General features: G+C 33.7%; 1 protein-coding gene across 1 annotated transcript in view; it reads right to left on the bottom strand.

Moving 5' to 3' along the window:
* LOC116770144 (mucin-2) overlaps positions 1-18,870 on the bottom strand; it is a 51,802-nt gene that overhangs the window by 19,981 nt on the left and 12,951 nt on the right. Inside the window, exons 2-19 of the mRNA XM_032661498.2 lie at positions 15,515-15,569; positions 12,289-12,474; positions 11,375-11,526; positions 10,147-10,379; positions 6,475-6,604; positions 6,166-6,351; positions 5,678-5,912; positions 5,409-5,514; positions 5,034-5,168; positions 4,600-4,694; positions 4,179-4,301; positions 3,724-3,953; positions 3,518-3,617; positions 3,208-3,346; positions 2,907-3,023; positions 2,598-2,816; positions 1,897-2,052; positions 1,322-1,760 (exon numbers count right to left, since the gene is read on the bottom strand). Coding sequence (XP_032517389.2) covers positions 1,322-1,760; positions 1,897-2,052; positions 2,598-2,816; positions 2,907-3,023; positions 3,208-3,346; positions 3,518-3,617; positions 3,724-3,953; positions 4,179-4,301; positions 4,600-4,694; positions 5,034-5,168; positions 5,409-5,514; positions 5,678-5,912; positions 6,166-6,351; positions 6,475-6,604; positions 10,147-10,379; positions 11,375-11,526; positions 12,289-12,474; positions 15,515-15,569 — 3,036 coding nt within the window. The remainder of the gene's footprint in view (positions 1-1,321; positions 1,761-1,896; positions 2,053-2,597; positions 2,817-2,906; positions 3,024-3,207; positions 3,347-3,517; positions 3,618-3,723; positions 3,954-4,178; positions 4,302-4,599; positions 4,695-5,033; positions 5,169-5,408; positions 5,515-5,677; positions 5,913-6,165; positions 6,352-6,474; positions 6,605-10,146; positions 10,380-11,374; positions 11,527-12,288; positions 12,475-15,514; positions 15,570-18,870) is intronic.

An 18,870-nucleotide genomic window follows, 5' to 3' on the forward strand; every position in this document is an offset into this window, starting at 1 on the left:
GACTTTCCGATTCATGTTCATTTTCTTTTTCTCTTATATCTGGATTGAATGCATTTTCTTTTAAAATTTCGGTAATGGGTTCCGCTATATCAATATCTTCATACTCTGTAGTGGTTCTTATTTCTTCAGTATTTACTGAGACGGTGGTAGGTCGAGTTTTTTCACCGTAATTTATTGAATCTTTTGGAACATCTTTAAAGCCGGCATTTACCACACCGATATTTTTCGAAGGAACCACAGGTTCATCCTCAATCGGTTTTATTTTCTTCCTTATAATTTTTCGGATCCTTGTTACAGTGGGTGTAGTAGTTTCAGGAAGGGATATTGTTGTTGTTTCAATTTTTGGGATCGAAGTCGGTCGCCTCCTTATCACCTTGAATTTTCTTTTCGCGGTTGTATCACTTTGGGACTCAGCAGGCGGAATATCGTCAATTATTTCTGGAGGAGATTTTATTGGATTTTCAACATCTTCGTCTTCCAACGACACATCATGTTCTTTTTCTGCTATGGAACTTTCGGATAATGAAATATCATCGCTTTTATTATCAATATCTTCGTCTTCATTATTAGATATTAAAAGTGGTTGTGACGTGGACGGTTGATTTTTAAATGGTAGTTTACGAGCTTGTAATAATGGTGGTGATGTGGAAACAACAGGTCGAGATCTGCCGAAAGGTAATCGAGTACGAATTCTTTGATTGATGGAATCAGTTACCCTCTTTTGATTTTCAGTACTTTTTGTCGTCACGCTGTTTCTAGCAAAGGGACGAGGCGTAAATCTGGCAAATGTTGGACGTTTTGGTGTTTGAGGAGCTTCGGTTGAGACAGATCTCGCAATAGACTCTGTGGTGAATGTAGAAAACCTAGTACGCCCTCTTGCTACAATACTTGATCGTCTTTCATCAATAGTGGCAGCAGACATTTCACTATCTACTACTCGATCAGACAAAGTAGTAGGAACTCTGCTACGTATATAATCACTGTTATCTAAAAGTTCATCGTCTTCCAGTATTTCTGAAGTATCGACATCAATAGCTGTTAGTGACAATTCCTCATCGGGTAATGATCTTAACTCCTTTTCGGATACTTGAGATGCTGCAGCCGGTATAGAGTCAGCGTTCTGGGATATTTGGAATCTGCTTCTAAATCTTCTATTTTGTCCACTATTGCCAGAAAACCTAACATCAACCTCGCGACTGTCTGGAGTGGTGGACCTAATCCTTCTTATATTATCAACTAACTCATCAGATTCCGCTGATATTTCGTTGGGTTGGGACAGTGGTCTACGTCGACGTATGAATGCATAGTTCCTAGTACTTACCTGCGTAGTTGAAACTGCCGCGGCCGTGGTTGGCGTGGTCGGTGTTGTGGAGCCCCGTCGTCTTAATAAGTTGCGGCGTGTGGTCGTGCTAGGAGGTAAGGGCGTCGTAGTCGTCGTGGTCGTTATTGGTGTGGTTGTGGTTGTCACAACCGTAGTGGATGCCGTCGTTACTTCGGGTTCAGAAGCTTCGGTTACATGAGCGGTCGTACTATCTGTTCGAGGGCTTGCGGTTTCATCGGAACTTGGGGAATTCAATAATGAAGATATCTGAACAGAAAGGACTGTAGTCGGAGCTGGGTTAGTCAACTCCTCGGCTGGTGACTGTGTAGTAGATCGAAATCTGACTATAGAGTTATATTGTGGTAACGAAGACTGAGACGTGATCTCTTTCACTAAAGCAACTTCCTGCGATTTATCTTCTTCTTCGGCGCTGTGATATCTGCGATAAAAAGAAATTAATGTACAAATCTATGTCGAGTTTTGTAACAAGGAACAGTTATCATTGAATATCATATTATATGTACATGATGACGACATCAAGCCACTAATGACGACATCAAGCCAGTAATACTCACGGTAGTGTGGTGGCCTCAGTGGTCGGTCTGCCGCGTCTTATAGTGACGTATTCTGGAGTGTCGCGCCGGGAGTCCCCGCGGTCCACGCGCTGTGCATCCTCAACAGCGGTTAGACGCTCCTCTGACTCGGACGATTCGCGTTCAAACAGAGCATTCCTGGAAAATGTATAAATATATTTTTACTTAACAATTTTAGTGTTAAAACGAGGTTTTTAAGCGAGTTCAAAACAAAAAAAAAACGAAGAATAATAATAATAGTTGATGAATTTTGTTGTGGTAAATGTGAAACATGGATTTTGCCTAACATTCTATACACCAACATCTTTAGAAACACACAAAATAATAATTATTATCAATGAAACTAATATATTTTCGGATATACTACGCGGATTTTATTATTTAAATCCCGTCATCACGGTTGCTGAAAAGTAACCGAAACGTCCGGATTATGTAGTTTTAAATAATAAAATCCGCGTAGTAAATCCGAAATATATTAGTTTCATTTAAGTGAATAAAACTCGCCAAAGTCTTAGATCTCCATAATTATTATATGTACTAAGTCAGAGGTTCAAATTAAGATTCGAACAAATAGTTTCTCTTCATGAAAGGTAAACGGAAAATTTTAATATAACTAAAGACTTTGAGGAAATATAAATTCTAGGATGTTCATTAGTGATGAGCACAAAAAGACCATTGCCGACCTGGAGTCATCAGGAGTCTCGGTGGCAGCAGTAGTCGGTCTCGTCCGTCTGATGTTAACGTATTGGAGAGGTTTAGGAGTCGTCGCTACTCTCGCTGCGGGTACCTCTGATCGCTGTTCCTGAACTGTCTCCTGAATTTCCTCCGATTCGTCCTCGGCCTCTTCACTTTCTAGAGATTCTGGTGTAGTGGATGACCTTGCCCGGTTGATGGTGACATACCTACAAGTTTGAACATAGAGATAAACATTTCCATATAAATAGCAATAATTTTATTTGTTTTGAAGCCGTGATGTCCGAGGGTCAACTTACTGTGGTCTCTCTCTCCTCAACAAGCGATCTTTATCAACAGCTGGTTCGAGTCCCTCGTTCTGTGGTCCCCGACGGCTGTTTTGCACACTGCTTTCAGTAATGCTATTTCCGACGAACCTAAGATTTGGTGGATTAGAAACTCTCATAACAGAATATAACAGAATAAAGCTGAAAGTAACTTTAATTCCCGGTTTTTGAGATTATTTTGTCACATTTTGTTAACTGTCACATATTTTTCATTTGTCACTTGTATAAAATTGTTAAATAAAATGCGTCCAATGAAGAACAAAACATTACTCACTTGTTTTTTCCCCGAGCTCTCTCCAGTACTTTTTGATACAGCTTAGTGTTGAACGATGTCGGCGTGGTTGTGGCGACTCCATCCGTAGATCCTGACGACTCCGACAGCTTAAGCTGCTTTTCCAGCTGTTCGACGCCGCCTGGTAAATTACAATGATTCGAGAATACCTTACAAAATTAATATCCCTAAGTAACCATTTGCACTATATGAAATTGCAAGCATCCCGTATTTTATGGCAAACGATTCACGCTATAAGTTACACATATAAGACATGAGAAGGGCAATCAGTTGTTAAATAAAATGTACGAACCAACTTTCTTTATGAGGTCAATAAGTTCCTTGATGACCTTGGGGTCTTCAGCTTCCACGTCACTGGCGTCATCGGCTTCTTCCTCGTCTTCTTCACTGAGCTGAATATTTATAAAACACATTATGATCAAATTGTTCTGGCTGTCTGTCTGTCTGTCTGTATCAATCACAAATGTAGGATCTAAATTCAGCTGTATTATTCCGTACCTCAGGTTCTGGTGTGGTTGTAGTTGTAGTAGTTGAAGTCCTGAACAGCAAAGAGCTCCTTGAAGTCAGTCTGATGGGTCGTCTGGTGGTCGTGGTCGTTGTTGTTGTGGTTGTTGGAGTTGTTTTCGTTGTTGTGGTTTTGGTGACAGCTTTTGTGGTAGACGATGATTTCTTGCAGAGCACATTTCTTGCAAAATCACAGGAATCGGCGGCCTTGTTGAAATATAGACCTGTTTTTTGTAATAAAAATGTATTATTGTTTGTATTAACATGTACAGAGCTTACTAGTGATGACATGCGGCTGATTATTATCTTAAATATATTTTTTCGGTTTTTTAAATCTATGGACTCCAGGGTAAAAAAAATCTTTCAATGGAAAGAAGAGAGCGTTTTCAGATTTTATTTAAGTAGTGTTTGTATGTATCTATTATGTAATAGTGTTTTAGTATATATACCGGAGGGGCAGGTGAAGGCGTGCGCAACGATCCCAAGGTCCGAGGGTCCGGAGTCGAGGCACCAGAAATACTTCTTACAATCACGCGGGTGGGGGAAGAAACCCTCGTCGGTACATTTGAAGTCTGAAAAATTATAAATATGACCATGTTCAAAATGTTGGACCTCCTGACGGAACAATAAGGAGGTTGTATATTCTCCGACAAATTAAATCTTTGTAGAAATTGTATTTTAGTCAAAATATTTCATTAGTATGACGATTAAAATTCTTTTCTGCACAGAAACCTTTGCGGGTACAGGCTTTTAGACATTTTGTGGTATGGTTTTAAGTAAAATCAATCTGTTATTGTCGGCAAAATAATTACTACTGCAAAATACTTAAGAACATTCTTAATAGGTAACCCTTATCTGACTTCCACTTACCAGATCCGGGATCGGGAGTGGTGGGGGGTTCAGGTGTGATAATGTTCCAGGTTGGTGTGGTGCTCACCGAGCTAGTGGACTTACGCTTGTTGCTTCTGTAGGAAATTGTATTTATCATATTTTTAACCAAGAAACAAACCCATGGGGCACTTTTATAGTTCTATTTGGTGCCCGTGGAATCCTATCTCTCTGTAACCAGGTCCGACCGAACCATCATTAAATATATTGCCTTGATATTTTAAAACACATTTCATTAAATTTTAAATGAATCTCTTATCCTGGAAAAACTTTGAGACAAATAGTAAGGTCATGGACCAAAATGGACCAAAAAATAAGCTTATGGCTTCTAATAAGGTGACAGGTTAAATGTTTATCAACAGTGAGTATTGCTTAATGATACTAGTTAAGGATATCCTTAAAATGTTTCTACTGACTTCGGGGGTTTGGGGGTGGTAGTAGTGGTGGTGGTGGTGGTGGTGGGTGTCGTCTTCGGACGGTTTCGTCTGCGGTTCCCACCCCTCGATGGTTTCGAACTTTCTTTCGGACTGCTAACCGAGTTTTTAGAAGATCTGTCGCAAACAATTGAAACATTTTTTACATGATTTCAGAGTTAGAATAAAATGACCAAGTCATAAATTAAATGCGCAAGAAATTTGCTGTTAATAATTTTAATGAGATAATTCGTAGCAAAAGTAAATTAAAGATGATGAAAGAGTACGTAATTATTTGTTTTTATATAAATTAATATAGAATTTAAGAAGGCAGTAAGTCCACTCTCTACAAACATCGCCAGTGATTATCATACTAACTCTAATTTAGTGAGGTAAGCCTCCTTGGCCGCTTCAATAAGCGGGTAGGGTTTGCCGTTGCACACGCCGCGGAAATCATCGTTGTCTATAGACCAGAACATGATACCTGGAAGGAAAGAGGATTTACTGAATACCGTAGATCAGTGAGACTCAGCCCGCTGCTCAAAGGACTTACACTTAAATTGGATAACTTGTTGACATTTTTATATTAATGGGAGCCAATACATTTTTATGTATATCGTTTTAAGTTATCCGTCTTAGGTTATTACCTCCGAGCCCGTTTTCGACAACATAATGTGCTTTCTTTTTGACGATCTCCACGTCATCGTAACCAACCCACTGGTTCCCTTTGAATGCTACAGGGCCCATAGCGTTAGGGTTGGGATACATGATGGTCCATTTCTCTTCTTCTTCTTCTTCGTCTTCTTCTTCTGATTCCTCTTCAGAGTCCTCGTCCGACGCGATGGCGCGTTTCTTTGTCTTGGATATTTGCGCTTCGCAGATCTAATATGAAATAAAAGTTTTTCGAGTATTTTAGAAGTTTTTCAAAAATATTTTTTTGAAAGAAAAAACAGTGAAGGTAAATTACACTTTAGATATTTATTTTGTGTTTTTGGAAACTATCAGATTAGAAAATACATTAAAACTGGATGGATTATAACCTTTACTTTAACGTTTTACCTTAAAGAGGAAACAACTTAATCAGAATTGATACCAAGGTACAAAATGATTTCCGTCAGGTAAACATCCAGCCTACCTCATAATAGGCCAAGTATCCCTTCTCTCTCGTCGCCACTCCTTGTTCCCCGGGTCCATCAGCGGGTGAGCCTATTTCCACAGCATCAGCGTTGAACAGAGTATAGGAACGACCATACGTTGGTATACCCAGCACCAACTTCTCAGGGTCCGCACCATTTTCAAGATAGAATTTGATCGTGTAGTCCTGTAATGACATGGAAAGTCGTGAGTCTTAGTCTTAGTTTAGCACAGTTTATTTTAGATTTATGCCTCGATTATTTAATGTTTTAAATCTGTTTCCATACGTCCGTGCATTATGAATACTTACTATATTCAGCTCGTTGTCAACGCTGTATTCATTGGGTTCTTCTAGAGGGTAGAGTGGAGCGTGGTGGTTCACCGCCGGCTCGAACGCGGAGTGGTAGTCGTATGTGAGAAGGTTCATCCAGTCCAAGTAACTGTTGCAATAATAGTTAATTAATATTGTAATGAAACTGAAGTTACCAAATTAAGTTTATTGAGTTACTAGCGCAATCTTTGGAACGAATTTTATCTTATTACTAAAGGAATGTCCATCTTACAAGATAGAGAGTTGAATGTAAAATCAATTGGCCTTGTATACGTAATTAAAGCATGTAGGGATCTTGTTTATTATACGTTTACAAAGGATGTGACAGCTTCTGTTATAGCTCCAGTTGCCAAATATAGCTAGATCAGAAGTTAATATTAAGTCAATGGAAATTAAACAACATATCCAGATGTCGTCATTTTTAATTTTAAGATAAATAATTTTTTGTATATTATATGTCGTCCTTTAATATAGTTGATAATAATATTTTGGCATTTAAACGTGTGTTACATTATCATACGAAATCTACTGAACCAATATGGAAGAGATTTCGCACGTAGCGATAATAGTTATTTTTATTTTTCCAAAACTTTAAAAGGAGGGACAACACTTGTAGATAACTATATGGAATTTCTTACAATAAACTACTAAGGAACTAAATTCTATTCTAGATTTTCATCTCGAGTCTCACGACGGTAGAAATCTATCCACGACACCTTAATAACCCTGCTACGTTTAAGTTTCTTATTTAATAACGAATTAGCAAGCAGCCGGACTAGTATCAACCTGTTTAAGATCTTAACTCAACTTTTCCATTGATAAATCTGCTAACTTTACATGGTCTCTATTTATATATTTCGAAATTTATTTAAATTACCCTACCAGTCATAATCTTTAGAACGGCCTGGAAGCAATTTAATCACACTATATAATGCATGTTACTGTTTTGCAACATCCCGCTCCGATTTGTATAACAAGCGAGTTACAAAATTACCCAAATAACTTCATTGTACTGATGTTATTCTGAAACTGAATAAACAGAGCGAAATGATATAATTAAATAATTTTCTAGCCGTGACACCATAGTTCTTATGCAAATGGGATAAATTACTTAAATTATTATGTTCTTACATATCTCAATTATTTTATATGTTGCTATTAATATCGTTCATATGGAATTAATTCATTATTTCAAGTTTAAATTTTGATGTTAAGTGACAATACACACTGAGGAATATTGACCGATTGACGTACCTATTATATGTTACTATATGTGTCATGCTAGTGTGTGTAATTTTTTTTTTCGTATAAAAATTTAACTGTGCAGCTCTTCTCTATATAAACTTTTAATGTGTCAAATGGAAAGTAAATCCGTACATACAAATTCTTAAAAAGGGAGACAGTTAGTTTAATAAATTCAAAACCTCTGTTAGGGTGAACAAAAAGGTTATATATCATGATAATATCAAAATATGTAAGAGTAAGAAAAATCATTTGAATTACTTGAACTCCTACGAACCACATTATATATGTAAAGGCTTGCTTCTAACGTTAAACAACTTCACGGTCACCGTTGCGTCCTAGCCCCATTCGCCATTGTTTTATTGAAATGTATTGCAACAAACCTCTGTCGTCGCAAAGGATAACTCCATGCACACATCAATTCAATACATATTATAAAACAAACTCCCTCGCCGCGTCTGTCTGTCTGTCTGTTCGCGATAAACGGAAAAACTACTGCACCGATTATCAGACCGTACCGTTTGAAAGTTATCATAATATAAGTAAAATAATTTTCAAAATTAAATATTTTATTTTATATTTTTTGTAAAGAGCCCGTGCGAAGCCGGGGCTGGTACCTAGTTAAATTTATAAAATCAACTTTTGAAAGGGTTGCATTTGACTGAATATTTCTGATTTAAATATAAATTATAACGAAAAAATTGCGAGGAGTTTGATAAGAATGAATCTAATATGATGATAATGATTTTAAATTTACTTGTTTTCTACTAGGTACAGTAAACAAAGTTGGATTTTTTATACTACATTGGAGTAATGTGCTCTGATTATGGCTTTTAAATATTTTTAAAACTATATGATTAATTGGTTTAAAAATTTTAAATATAAATATGTTCTTACTGAATAATGCAAGTAAGTGATTGTGCTGTAACGTATCACCAGCAGGAAACACTCGTTCTCCCCATTCCTAAATCGCGTTGATATAATTGCTAGTTAATTGTTGTATTAACATAATTGCATTGTAAATCGATGCTGCCAGCAGCGTATAGATTTCTTGTTTTTTTTATCTATATTTAGCAAAATTATAATTACAAAATATAATTTTATTTCATATTTTAATAGCAACACAAACTTCAAGGAACAACAGAGTTTTTAATTCGATTATCATTAATATGATAATTAAAAAAAAAAATTTTTTTTATATATATGAATTCCAATATTTTTAAGATTACTGATAATGGTATTAGTTATATTTTAAAATTGTTTAACTAATGAGGTTTATTTGTATAACAGCGAACTAAAAAGTTATTTGAATAAATTATTTATTGAGGCAACATTGACTACAAGTCAAACCCTGACATGACATTAATGCGTGTGACAAGTCATGAAATGTTTTATGTTGTATACAAGAGTTTGTACAGGATAGACTTATATTTTGGCTTATCGTAAAATACAACTGTTAAACTAAATGAGTGCACGTAATTTTGCAAAAGTATGACTTTTCAAGCTCTGTTACTTCCCAGCTTTTAACTTTATAAGATTGATGTTACTACAGTTACTTAAAATTTAAATAAAATATTAAGCAAAATTTAAGGTTATCCAACACATTCCTAACAGAGTTTCATGATAATCTGATAAAGTAAGAGAAAAACAAACACACGTCTTCACCCCCACAATAACACAGCGATGTGAATCAAATTCAACATTTACAGCACGAATTCATTTAAATAAATTCATTACAAATCATTCGAGCGTCGAATATTAATGTAATCAACTCGTAACTCGCGCCTTACGAGCGATATTAGGAAATTTGACATTGAATTAGAAAATGAGGTAACATTCGCATGACGGTTGACGCAAGCGCAGTACACATTACTGGTTCATTAACACTGTTTAGTACGCAGTGACAACTGACAATGCAACACGCTTACAGTGATCTTGAGGATGCTTCACTGATTCGTTCTAGAAATACATACGCTTACAATCAGAAATTGCCACAAGTTTGTAACGTATAACATACGGATAGTTGACGCTTTTTCATTATAAAACTTCACTCATTACTCTACTAAGGTCGATTATTGAATAAGAAACAAAACACGCTACGTGCATAGTTCTACGTGGGAACCTGTGGTAATGTACAGAAACCTTATTTACAATTCGTTTGCTCAAATTTGCCACACCAGGAGGTGTCCAAAACATCTAAAAATGGATTATTCCGAAGTTTTAAAACCGTATTCAAGACATTAAACGATTTAAGAACGAACTTCATTAGGGTTCAATTACATTACGATGCTTAGTATTCAGATAACAATCCCTTAACACTTGAAGCATAATACCTTGTTGACTGGCACAGCACTGTGATACTCTTCATCAGTGCAGGATATAAGAAAATAAATAATATGAAACACTGACCGTGTCAAAGTCTTAATGTCAAATCCCTTCTCGATATATTCGATGCCCGCGGGGACAGCCATCGTGAGCAGCAGCCTGGGTTTGCCGGTCTTTTCCGATTCCTTCTCAAACTCCTGGCGCAGTTCCTTCACGAACTTGACGTAGTTTTCTCTATCCTTAGGTTTCCCTCCCTCTCTGGAGGCGGGGTACTCCCAGTCAAGATCCAATCCATCGAACTGATTTTGCCTTAAAAACTATAACAAGAGTTACATTATATTTAAACTACCCACACACATAAATATTTATATAATAATTGTGTTTGTATATCAAACAAGTCTATATTTGTCACAATTACTCTTAATAAATACTTGGGGAGTGATCGCTTCCGTATCGCACGTATTAAATAGCAAACATAAATACCGTAAGGAGTAAATGATAGCAATGTCAAGCGGAATTCTCCGAGCATACCAGATATCCGGACAACTAAAACGTTTAATGATAGGAGAAAGTGTAAATAGCCTTTCAAAGTTACCCGACGCAAATAACATAATGATATAACCTTCCAATGAAAGCTATAACACAATCAGTTCCGACGACGCTGTATTATTTGTATGTGTTTTGAAAACGGTGACCATAAACGGCTTACTTTTAAAGATTCTCTAAAGAAACATTTTATATGTTATTCATCAGGTTTTTTTTAAATACGACGTCGGATAATCCTAAGAGGCTGAGTGCTGAGATAAATTTATTTATATCTAGTAATAAACTGTCTCAAAACTAATTGAGGGACTAAAGATGCATTTGTTTTTGTTTCATTATAGATTTTTATATATTTTTTTTTAATCACCATTTTTAATAGCGTCAGTCTTTTGATATCGTATGATCAAACAATACATGCTGCGAATTAAAAAGGAAGCCGATACACATCATTTCTGTCATGGAAAAGGTAATGTTGCTTACAGATTATACACGTAACAGTTGTGAGAGTTATAAAGTGCATCACACTCTCTGTAGCTCACTTTTAGATTGTTAGAAATATTGAATTTTTGGTATGTCTTTAATTTAGTTGTCATATTTATTTTTGGATAGATTCTGATTTAAATTATAGAGCAATGACTTTGAGGACACGATTAACTGACTATGAAAAAAATCGCTCATATCCTGACGCTATAATATTTAAGGGCGACAATTCATTCGAATACACAGCAAGCTGCTAGTTATTACTAGTTACTATGGAATTAAAGATTACCTTTATCGCATTCCTCGCGAACTCCCTTCGCCTATCTTTGGCGGCGACCATGGGGGAGAAACGCGAGGATCCCTCGTTCCAGCCTCCGATAGCCAGCAACGTCTTGAGGTTTTTATTGTACGTCTTCAGGCCGTTAAACTTGGCGTATCCACCTAACGATTAAAACCATGTTAGCCTTCTAGTAAAAACTTCAATTAATCTTCTCTATAATTATTTACGAATAACGAGAAAAAAAAACTTTATATAAATAATAGCGTTATTATATTATACAGGCTTGTTGAGATTGTAAAAGGCACTTTTAAAATTATACAGTGATTATATATGGAAGAACATTTTTAGTATTTGTATTGATTGCAATTAATTCAAATTACAAAATTTCCTGTATTTACAAACGACGGGAAAATTACAATTCAGTTTCAATTATAAGAAGCAACATAATATTTAGAAAATTTTATACACAGTTGTTAAAATGCAGTTGTGATTCGTGTCGAGGTCTTTGTGTTTGATATTTTAATATAATTCAAGATGGTCAATTGGCATATGACGTCATAACGGATTTATTTCAAAATACTATTATGACTTACCATGTTTTTACAGACAAACCTGACCTTTGATAGTAAGTATGTTTAGCTTTACAACTTACAAGTAATTATCGATAATATTTCGGGATATAAAACAGGTCAATGTATCTCGTCTGTAATTATTTCTATGTATATGTAGTAGCCAAGCGGAACAGTTAAATATTTATTCTACTCAACAGATTTAAATATATAAAATATATCATATCTGTAGGAAAAATAAATAAATCAGACACTAAATTTCATTTTTTATGTTTTAACTTGTTTCATTTTATTAAAGTTGATTTGAGTTTCAATTTATGTGCAAATATTACATAAAGAGTAGCATAGAAATACCTTTTTCTATATCCTGATATTTATCAAAAGGTTTCAGGGTGTTGTCCTTTGTGAAGCCTCCGAACGCGTAGACCAGGTGAGTACAAAGGTAGGGGTTGATATTCTGGGGGTTGAACTTAGCGGTCCCTGGACGGTACACAGACCAGTTTGTGTAGTAGCAAACCACCCGCGGAGACGCTGATTGAGCTGGAAAATGTTATAAAATTAATATTTATAGTATATATGAAGTTGTTTACTACAGCAAACCTGAATCTCTTTTTTTGGTGTATAATAAAAAAAAGTCCTCAATGTTTAATTTCCTGAACGTATTTTACCTTTGGCAACTGATGTTAAATAAAATGATTTCCGTGGATAAAAGATTTTTTTTTTAAATTTTGATTGGTTTTTATCGACATAACAAAACTTCCATTACTTGAAAATGCTATTGCGTATCAATAATTCAAATATTTCTTATTTAAAACGTTTTTTATGAAAGTCATACAACGGATTGGGGTCAATTGATATGTCATTAATTAAAACAATAAAAAGCTTGACGAACCCTTTCATATCTTTTTAATGCGACCTTTATATAATGCTTAACAAACTAGTTATGCGTCCTTTTGTTTTACATCTCTTTATTTTTTTTTTTATCGGTATGCTTTGATCCTTCCTTTAAAGTTTCGTCTATGAATTATATTTGGTCCAAACTTAATGATATTTCATGGAGTATTTTATTATTATACATATATTATATATTAATAAATTGTATTTAAATAACATTAAATAATATAATATAGTATAATTTTTTTCATTTCCAAAAATAAGCAATAATATGTTGTTTGTTTCTGAACTACAGTTTACAAAAATGTGACTTCAAAAAATATAAAACGAAGTCAAACAAAATAAATTAAAAGCAAAATAAAAATCGAAAAGAGAATATCTTGTATCGGTGATTAATATTATATTGATTTAAATTATTAAAAAACCTGGAACTTTTATGTATTATCAAAGTTTTTGAATGATCAAGAAAAAACACTGAAAACCTTTTTGTTCAAAGTATCTCTGTTAGATTTAACATTTAGATAAAGTAATCGATATCTATACAATGACAGTACTTTTTCTTATCAGTTACACAATTATTTAAAGCTATTATTTCGTGGTATCATTTCAATTACATTAATTTTTTCGTTTGTTTAAATTTTTAACCTATTTCCTTTTTAATAATATATGGTAAGACTGGAAACTCATTTCCTTTGAAACAAAATCTTAATAAAATTAATAAGTGCCAAGAATTACAAGGAAAATAAGTGTTATTGAAAATATGAAGTATACATATATATGTATATATATATATATATATATATATATATATATATATATATATATATATACATATATATATAAATATTAAGATTTTAAAAGTGAAACTAAAATATGTATGAATATTAAAACAACATTAATCTTGTTTATATTTTATACTTTCCGTTTTTATTCCAACAAAAAGGTAAAGAGTAAGAAGTCTTTGCTGTTCTTGTATGCATCTCATACAATGAGGCATTGTACGAGTAGAGCGTTGGCCTTTGTACAGATAAAAAATAATAGAGGCCACATTGACAAAACTCAGCCGAGAACAAAAATTTAATCAAATAATATTTTCCCGACCAAAAATAAACTATATGAAACTATACTATCAAGTGTACGTGAAAGAAAGAAAGAAAATCACAAAATTAAAAGATATGTTTAGGTTTATTGTTACAAGAATAGTTTTTTTCACATATGTATTTTATACTCTGTGTTTACTCAGTGCATAGCATAAAGGCAATGCTCTCGCTGTTCTGCATTTTTACAGATTCCATAAAGGGTGAATCATTTCAGACATTTATTTCTTTGTGTCTCAAACAATGGCAGCTAGCTTTAGACAATGCACTTAAAACTTTGCATAGTAAATTCTTTCAATTGAATAATGGAACATTCGGAATAATAGAAGCTGTGTTTTTTTTTTCATTTACTGCATTCTTCCTATCTAGGTTTTGTTTCAGGTTTTTATTCATTGTATTCTGCCAGTGATTTGCATTCATACCAAAGAGGTTGTTATCAAAGAATAATAAACACAGGATACCTACGAATAGCGCTCGTTTTCAGACATATAAAATTAAAAATATATATTTAAGATAAAAATATATATTTAAAAATGCATACGGAGGATATATTTCAAACAAAATTTATTAAGTTAGCCGTTGGTCTAATTGAGTAAAGATGCCTTTAGCTGAAAGCCATCAATGGAAAAAAAATAACAGAAGCTAATAAGATTTTAAAATATTTAAAGTATCCTTAAGGAAAGCTAAAATATTAACACTGTATTGGTGTTCCAAAAACAGGAAGTGAACCATTTTAAACAGACACCAGGAAACTATATAAGGTTATAATAAAGGAAGTCTATCAACACGATTATAACTATGTGATCAACATGTCTCTTATGCTCGGTTACTTTAAAGAAAGCCGTACCTTCGAATATTTTTTGTCGTATTAAAATTGCTGATAGCACTGGATCACAACGAACTTAGGAAAACACGTTTTAACAGGGACTTTATGTATGAAAATCAGAATATTTTAATTTACAATAGTGTTACGAGGAAATCAGATTACTTGGACAGTAAAAGAATATTATCGCGATCTATTCTGAAAACGTCAGAAAAACAAAAATGATGACTCATCTATAGTTTGCAACAGACAAAAATGTTTTTTATACAAATGATTACACCGACTCGCTAACCGATTTTTATCCGTGAATTCTATAATTTGCTATCATCAACATTAAGTTAAATGCAGGACCGTAGAGGATTTCGTGGCCCAAGAAGGGATGAGCAAATGAGCTTTTTTACTATGATAAGGCCCAAAATCGTTAAACATTTGTGGAAATGAGTTGCTGAAAATTGATAGGATTCTGGGAGTAAAAGTTAAGGGTTTTCAAGGTTCCTCCTTCAATAAACTTGTCTTTAAATCACACATTAGTTTATGTTAATTACTAAACAGAAGAAATTTCTCGGGAATACGTCAATATGACCGTGGTTGAATTAAACAGCATGGACTGTTCAACCAAACCCTTTACTCTTGGAATTACAATAAAAAAAAAAAAATCACTATTAATGGAAGCTGGAAGATAGCCCAGAAGTGGCTTATTGTATGACTACTTCAATAAAATGTTTTAATTATACGAACTATTTTTTATTCTAATATTGTAACTTACCCGGTGTGGCCAGTGTGACGACAGCGATTAACAAAAACAACCATGTCGCGAGTTCCTGAAAGAAGAAATTAAATATATTGTCTTTGTATGTTAGAGATTAATATATTACAAATAAAAATTAAACCTTCATTGAAAGGTAAGCGTCTCGTTTGTCGTGATGACGTCATTAAAATTGATCTGGCATAAATAAAAACCTTTTGTGTAATATTCGTTTTATTATACGAATATATATACAAAAATTAAATTACATCAAATACATTTCAACAAGAGCCCATCTAAGTGACCATATAGAACGACAGACTACGATCTCATTTTAAACAACTCACAGTTACTTTGACAATCGGAACTAACTGTATAGCCATTTGTTTTATTATATATGGCCCGACATTCATAACTTATTTAGGTTGCATAGTTTCTGTTATGTATAAGGGACGTTCGTTATATGAATATGAATTTCGTTACGAATGTAGGTGACTGAATATTAAAGGTTAAAATGAAGTATTTTTTAATTATTACGTATGTCCATTTGCATATGTATGCTTGATTTAAGTTGACATTTCTACACTAAAATACGGTGCGTTCCCTGTTTCTCATTTAATAACCTACGTTAATATAGAAGATTTACGAATGCAAAACTCAACGCTCCGTGTGTAGTATGACGATGGGGACTTGGACTAGGCTTATTCATGTATGGTTCAGTAGGGCAGACGTAATGTCGAAGGAACTGGTCGATAACGTTTACACCAGACCAGTCAGCTCAGTTACCATAAGGCGTGTAATTTCTCCTCATACAGATGCTCGACTTCCATCTACGGTATTGAATTTCTCAATTAATGGAAAGGAAAAACTAACAGGAACACTTTACATCACAGCACTGACCCAGTTTATTAAGATATTTAAAGATAAACTTATCTAAGTTGCGCGAGTGAATCGCTATATGTATAAAAGATATTTCCTTATTTTATAATTATATACATATATGAGAAAATTCGTTACGTAAGAATTTCGAGCTGTAAAGAAACGGAACGTGATGCCATATTCGTTTTATATATTATAATTTTTAATGATTATTAATTTATTTTACATTTTTGACTAAATTTTTACTATGGTTCTAACTTCTAACCTCAATATGAGGACAGCGAACAAAAAATTCGTTTACTTATTAGGAAAGCAAAAGAGTATTTAGCGTCTTTAGAATATTCGAACGTAATATATACGGTTATTTTATAAATTTTAAATCTGGCAACATTATGTATCTTTTTGTCTTTTAATCTTATAATTATGGACAGGTCTAGTAACTGCCAGTGGTCTATTAGTGTGGGTTAAACAACCCGCTAGAGACTCTCCTTACAGTGAACTTTTATATAATAATTAATTGAAATGTCTGTTTGTCACGGTTCAGAGCCGTGAAGCCATCAGATGTCACGGCCAGTACCTTCGCAATGGACTGACAAATCGATTTTTATGTTGTTCAATTCATCTCAAACTATTTACCTAATAAAAATCATTTACGAGAACTATATTTAATATTTAATTTTTCATAACATATTACATGAAAATTATTATTTTTTATTGATTTTCAATAATAGTATGCATTTAATTCATGTGTTTTGATTAAAACATTATATCGAAAATATATGATGTTAATTTATCAGATTCTTTGAGCCCAATATTATATTAATATTAATTGCTCTATCTGTATATAAATCTACTTTATACCTGGTATATGTTTATTCATCAGCAGTAGTTTTTCTAACCTATATTTTGTTAGATCGTTTAGGACTGTGTTACCCAATACAGGTGTTGCCTAATACTGACTTATCAAACAACCGACACGCAATATGTATACATAATGTAAAGAACTCAGATCGTTCATATTCTTCTATCTTTCTTTCTTTGATCTTTGATTATATTAAAATGTATTTTATTGAAGTTTGCAGTGGCAGGAATTTTATCGTCAATTTACTATTATATGACAATTGACCAAGTGTTTCGAAATCAACTTTCTTAAACAAATCCTTTGATAAGATCACCGTCTGTACCTCCAATACATTATATTATATCTTTATCCTTAATAAAAGTAAATAATCTTTAAAGAAGAGTTTTCTTTTCAAACGTCACACACCAGCGACGCCATTCTGTATGACGTTTTATCGTACAAGCTAATCAATCTCTGGCGTCCAGGAAAGGAATGCAATGTTTGAAAAAACTCCGTTTGCATCATCTCCATCGTAATATCAACGAAACGAGAAGACCGGTCTTTTGCGTAACACACAGACGGATCCTGGATTAACTTTTAACTTTCTACCGTACGCACGAGCGGATCGGTCACAATAAACAAATTATTTAGAGACATTTCAACAATTTTTTCTACAAATTACCAATATTTACACCTCGGGCTGTGTTAAAAGTGTTAACTTTATGAAAATCACGGTTTTATTACCGCTATAATATTATATTTACTCGTTATTTATAAATTTTATCCATTCATTGGATAGTGGAAGCGATATCTTAAAAAAATTAGGTCATTCATTGCGAAGATCACTTAGTTTTAATTCTATTGTATATAAACCCGAGATATTTGTGAAAGGATTGCTACTGAATCGCGCTGCTCAATGGTCCTAGGTGAATTTTACAATAAACGGTACAAAACTTCACATAAACATCTTTATATTCCAGGCAATGGGAATATTTGCTACTCATTCAAAGACATGCTTTCCTTTCAATAAAATGTCTGCTATCAATGTAATTGGCGATATTTATTCTACGTATACAAATCAATATTTAATATAAAATTAACATTTACATTAATAAATAATGCTTTCTGAAAACCTATCCTTTCATTTATACAACAAATTGAATCGTCTATTTTCTCGTTACATTATCGCTGTTTCACGTCTAGATAATTTTAATTTCCCCTCTATTAACATCGCTCGCTGTGAACACATCTGGAAGTATAATAATTACATAAACTATTCATCAACAAGAATTATCATATCTTCCGTCATTTCTCCTCAATCGCTTCCTTCCCTAGAATATATTAACGTATAATACTAAAGAAATTTTAATAAGAATAGTTATGAGCGTAGATTGAAATAGTTATTAAATTTAACATTTATAGAATGAAGAAATCCAAATAGTAGATACCCTAGTGTTAAAATATGTCCTGAGATCAACGTCCGCGTCGCATGCGCAGGCGCAACTCTGATTTGTAAATCAAATGTCGACAGCGCGCTCCAGTTAACGCGGTAACAGCGAACGCATGAAGTTCTTACACAGATGTTTAGTGTTGACTATAGATACATTTCCAGCAAACGATTATAAGATAGACATTTATATCGTTTAATACAAACATA

The sequence above is a fragment of the Danaus plexippus genome, assembly GCF_018135715.1.
Source record: "Danaus plexippus chromosome 13 unlocalized genomic scaffold, MEX_DaPlex mxdp_15, whole genome shotgun sequence".
Classification (NCBI taxonomy): Eukaryota; Metazoa; Arthropoda; class Insecta; order Lepidoptera; family Nymphalidae; genus Danaus; species Danaus plexippus.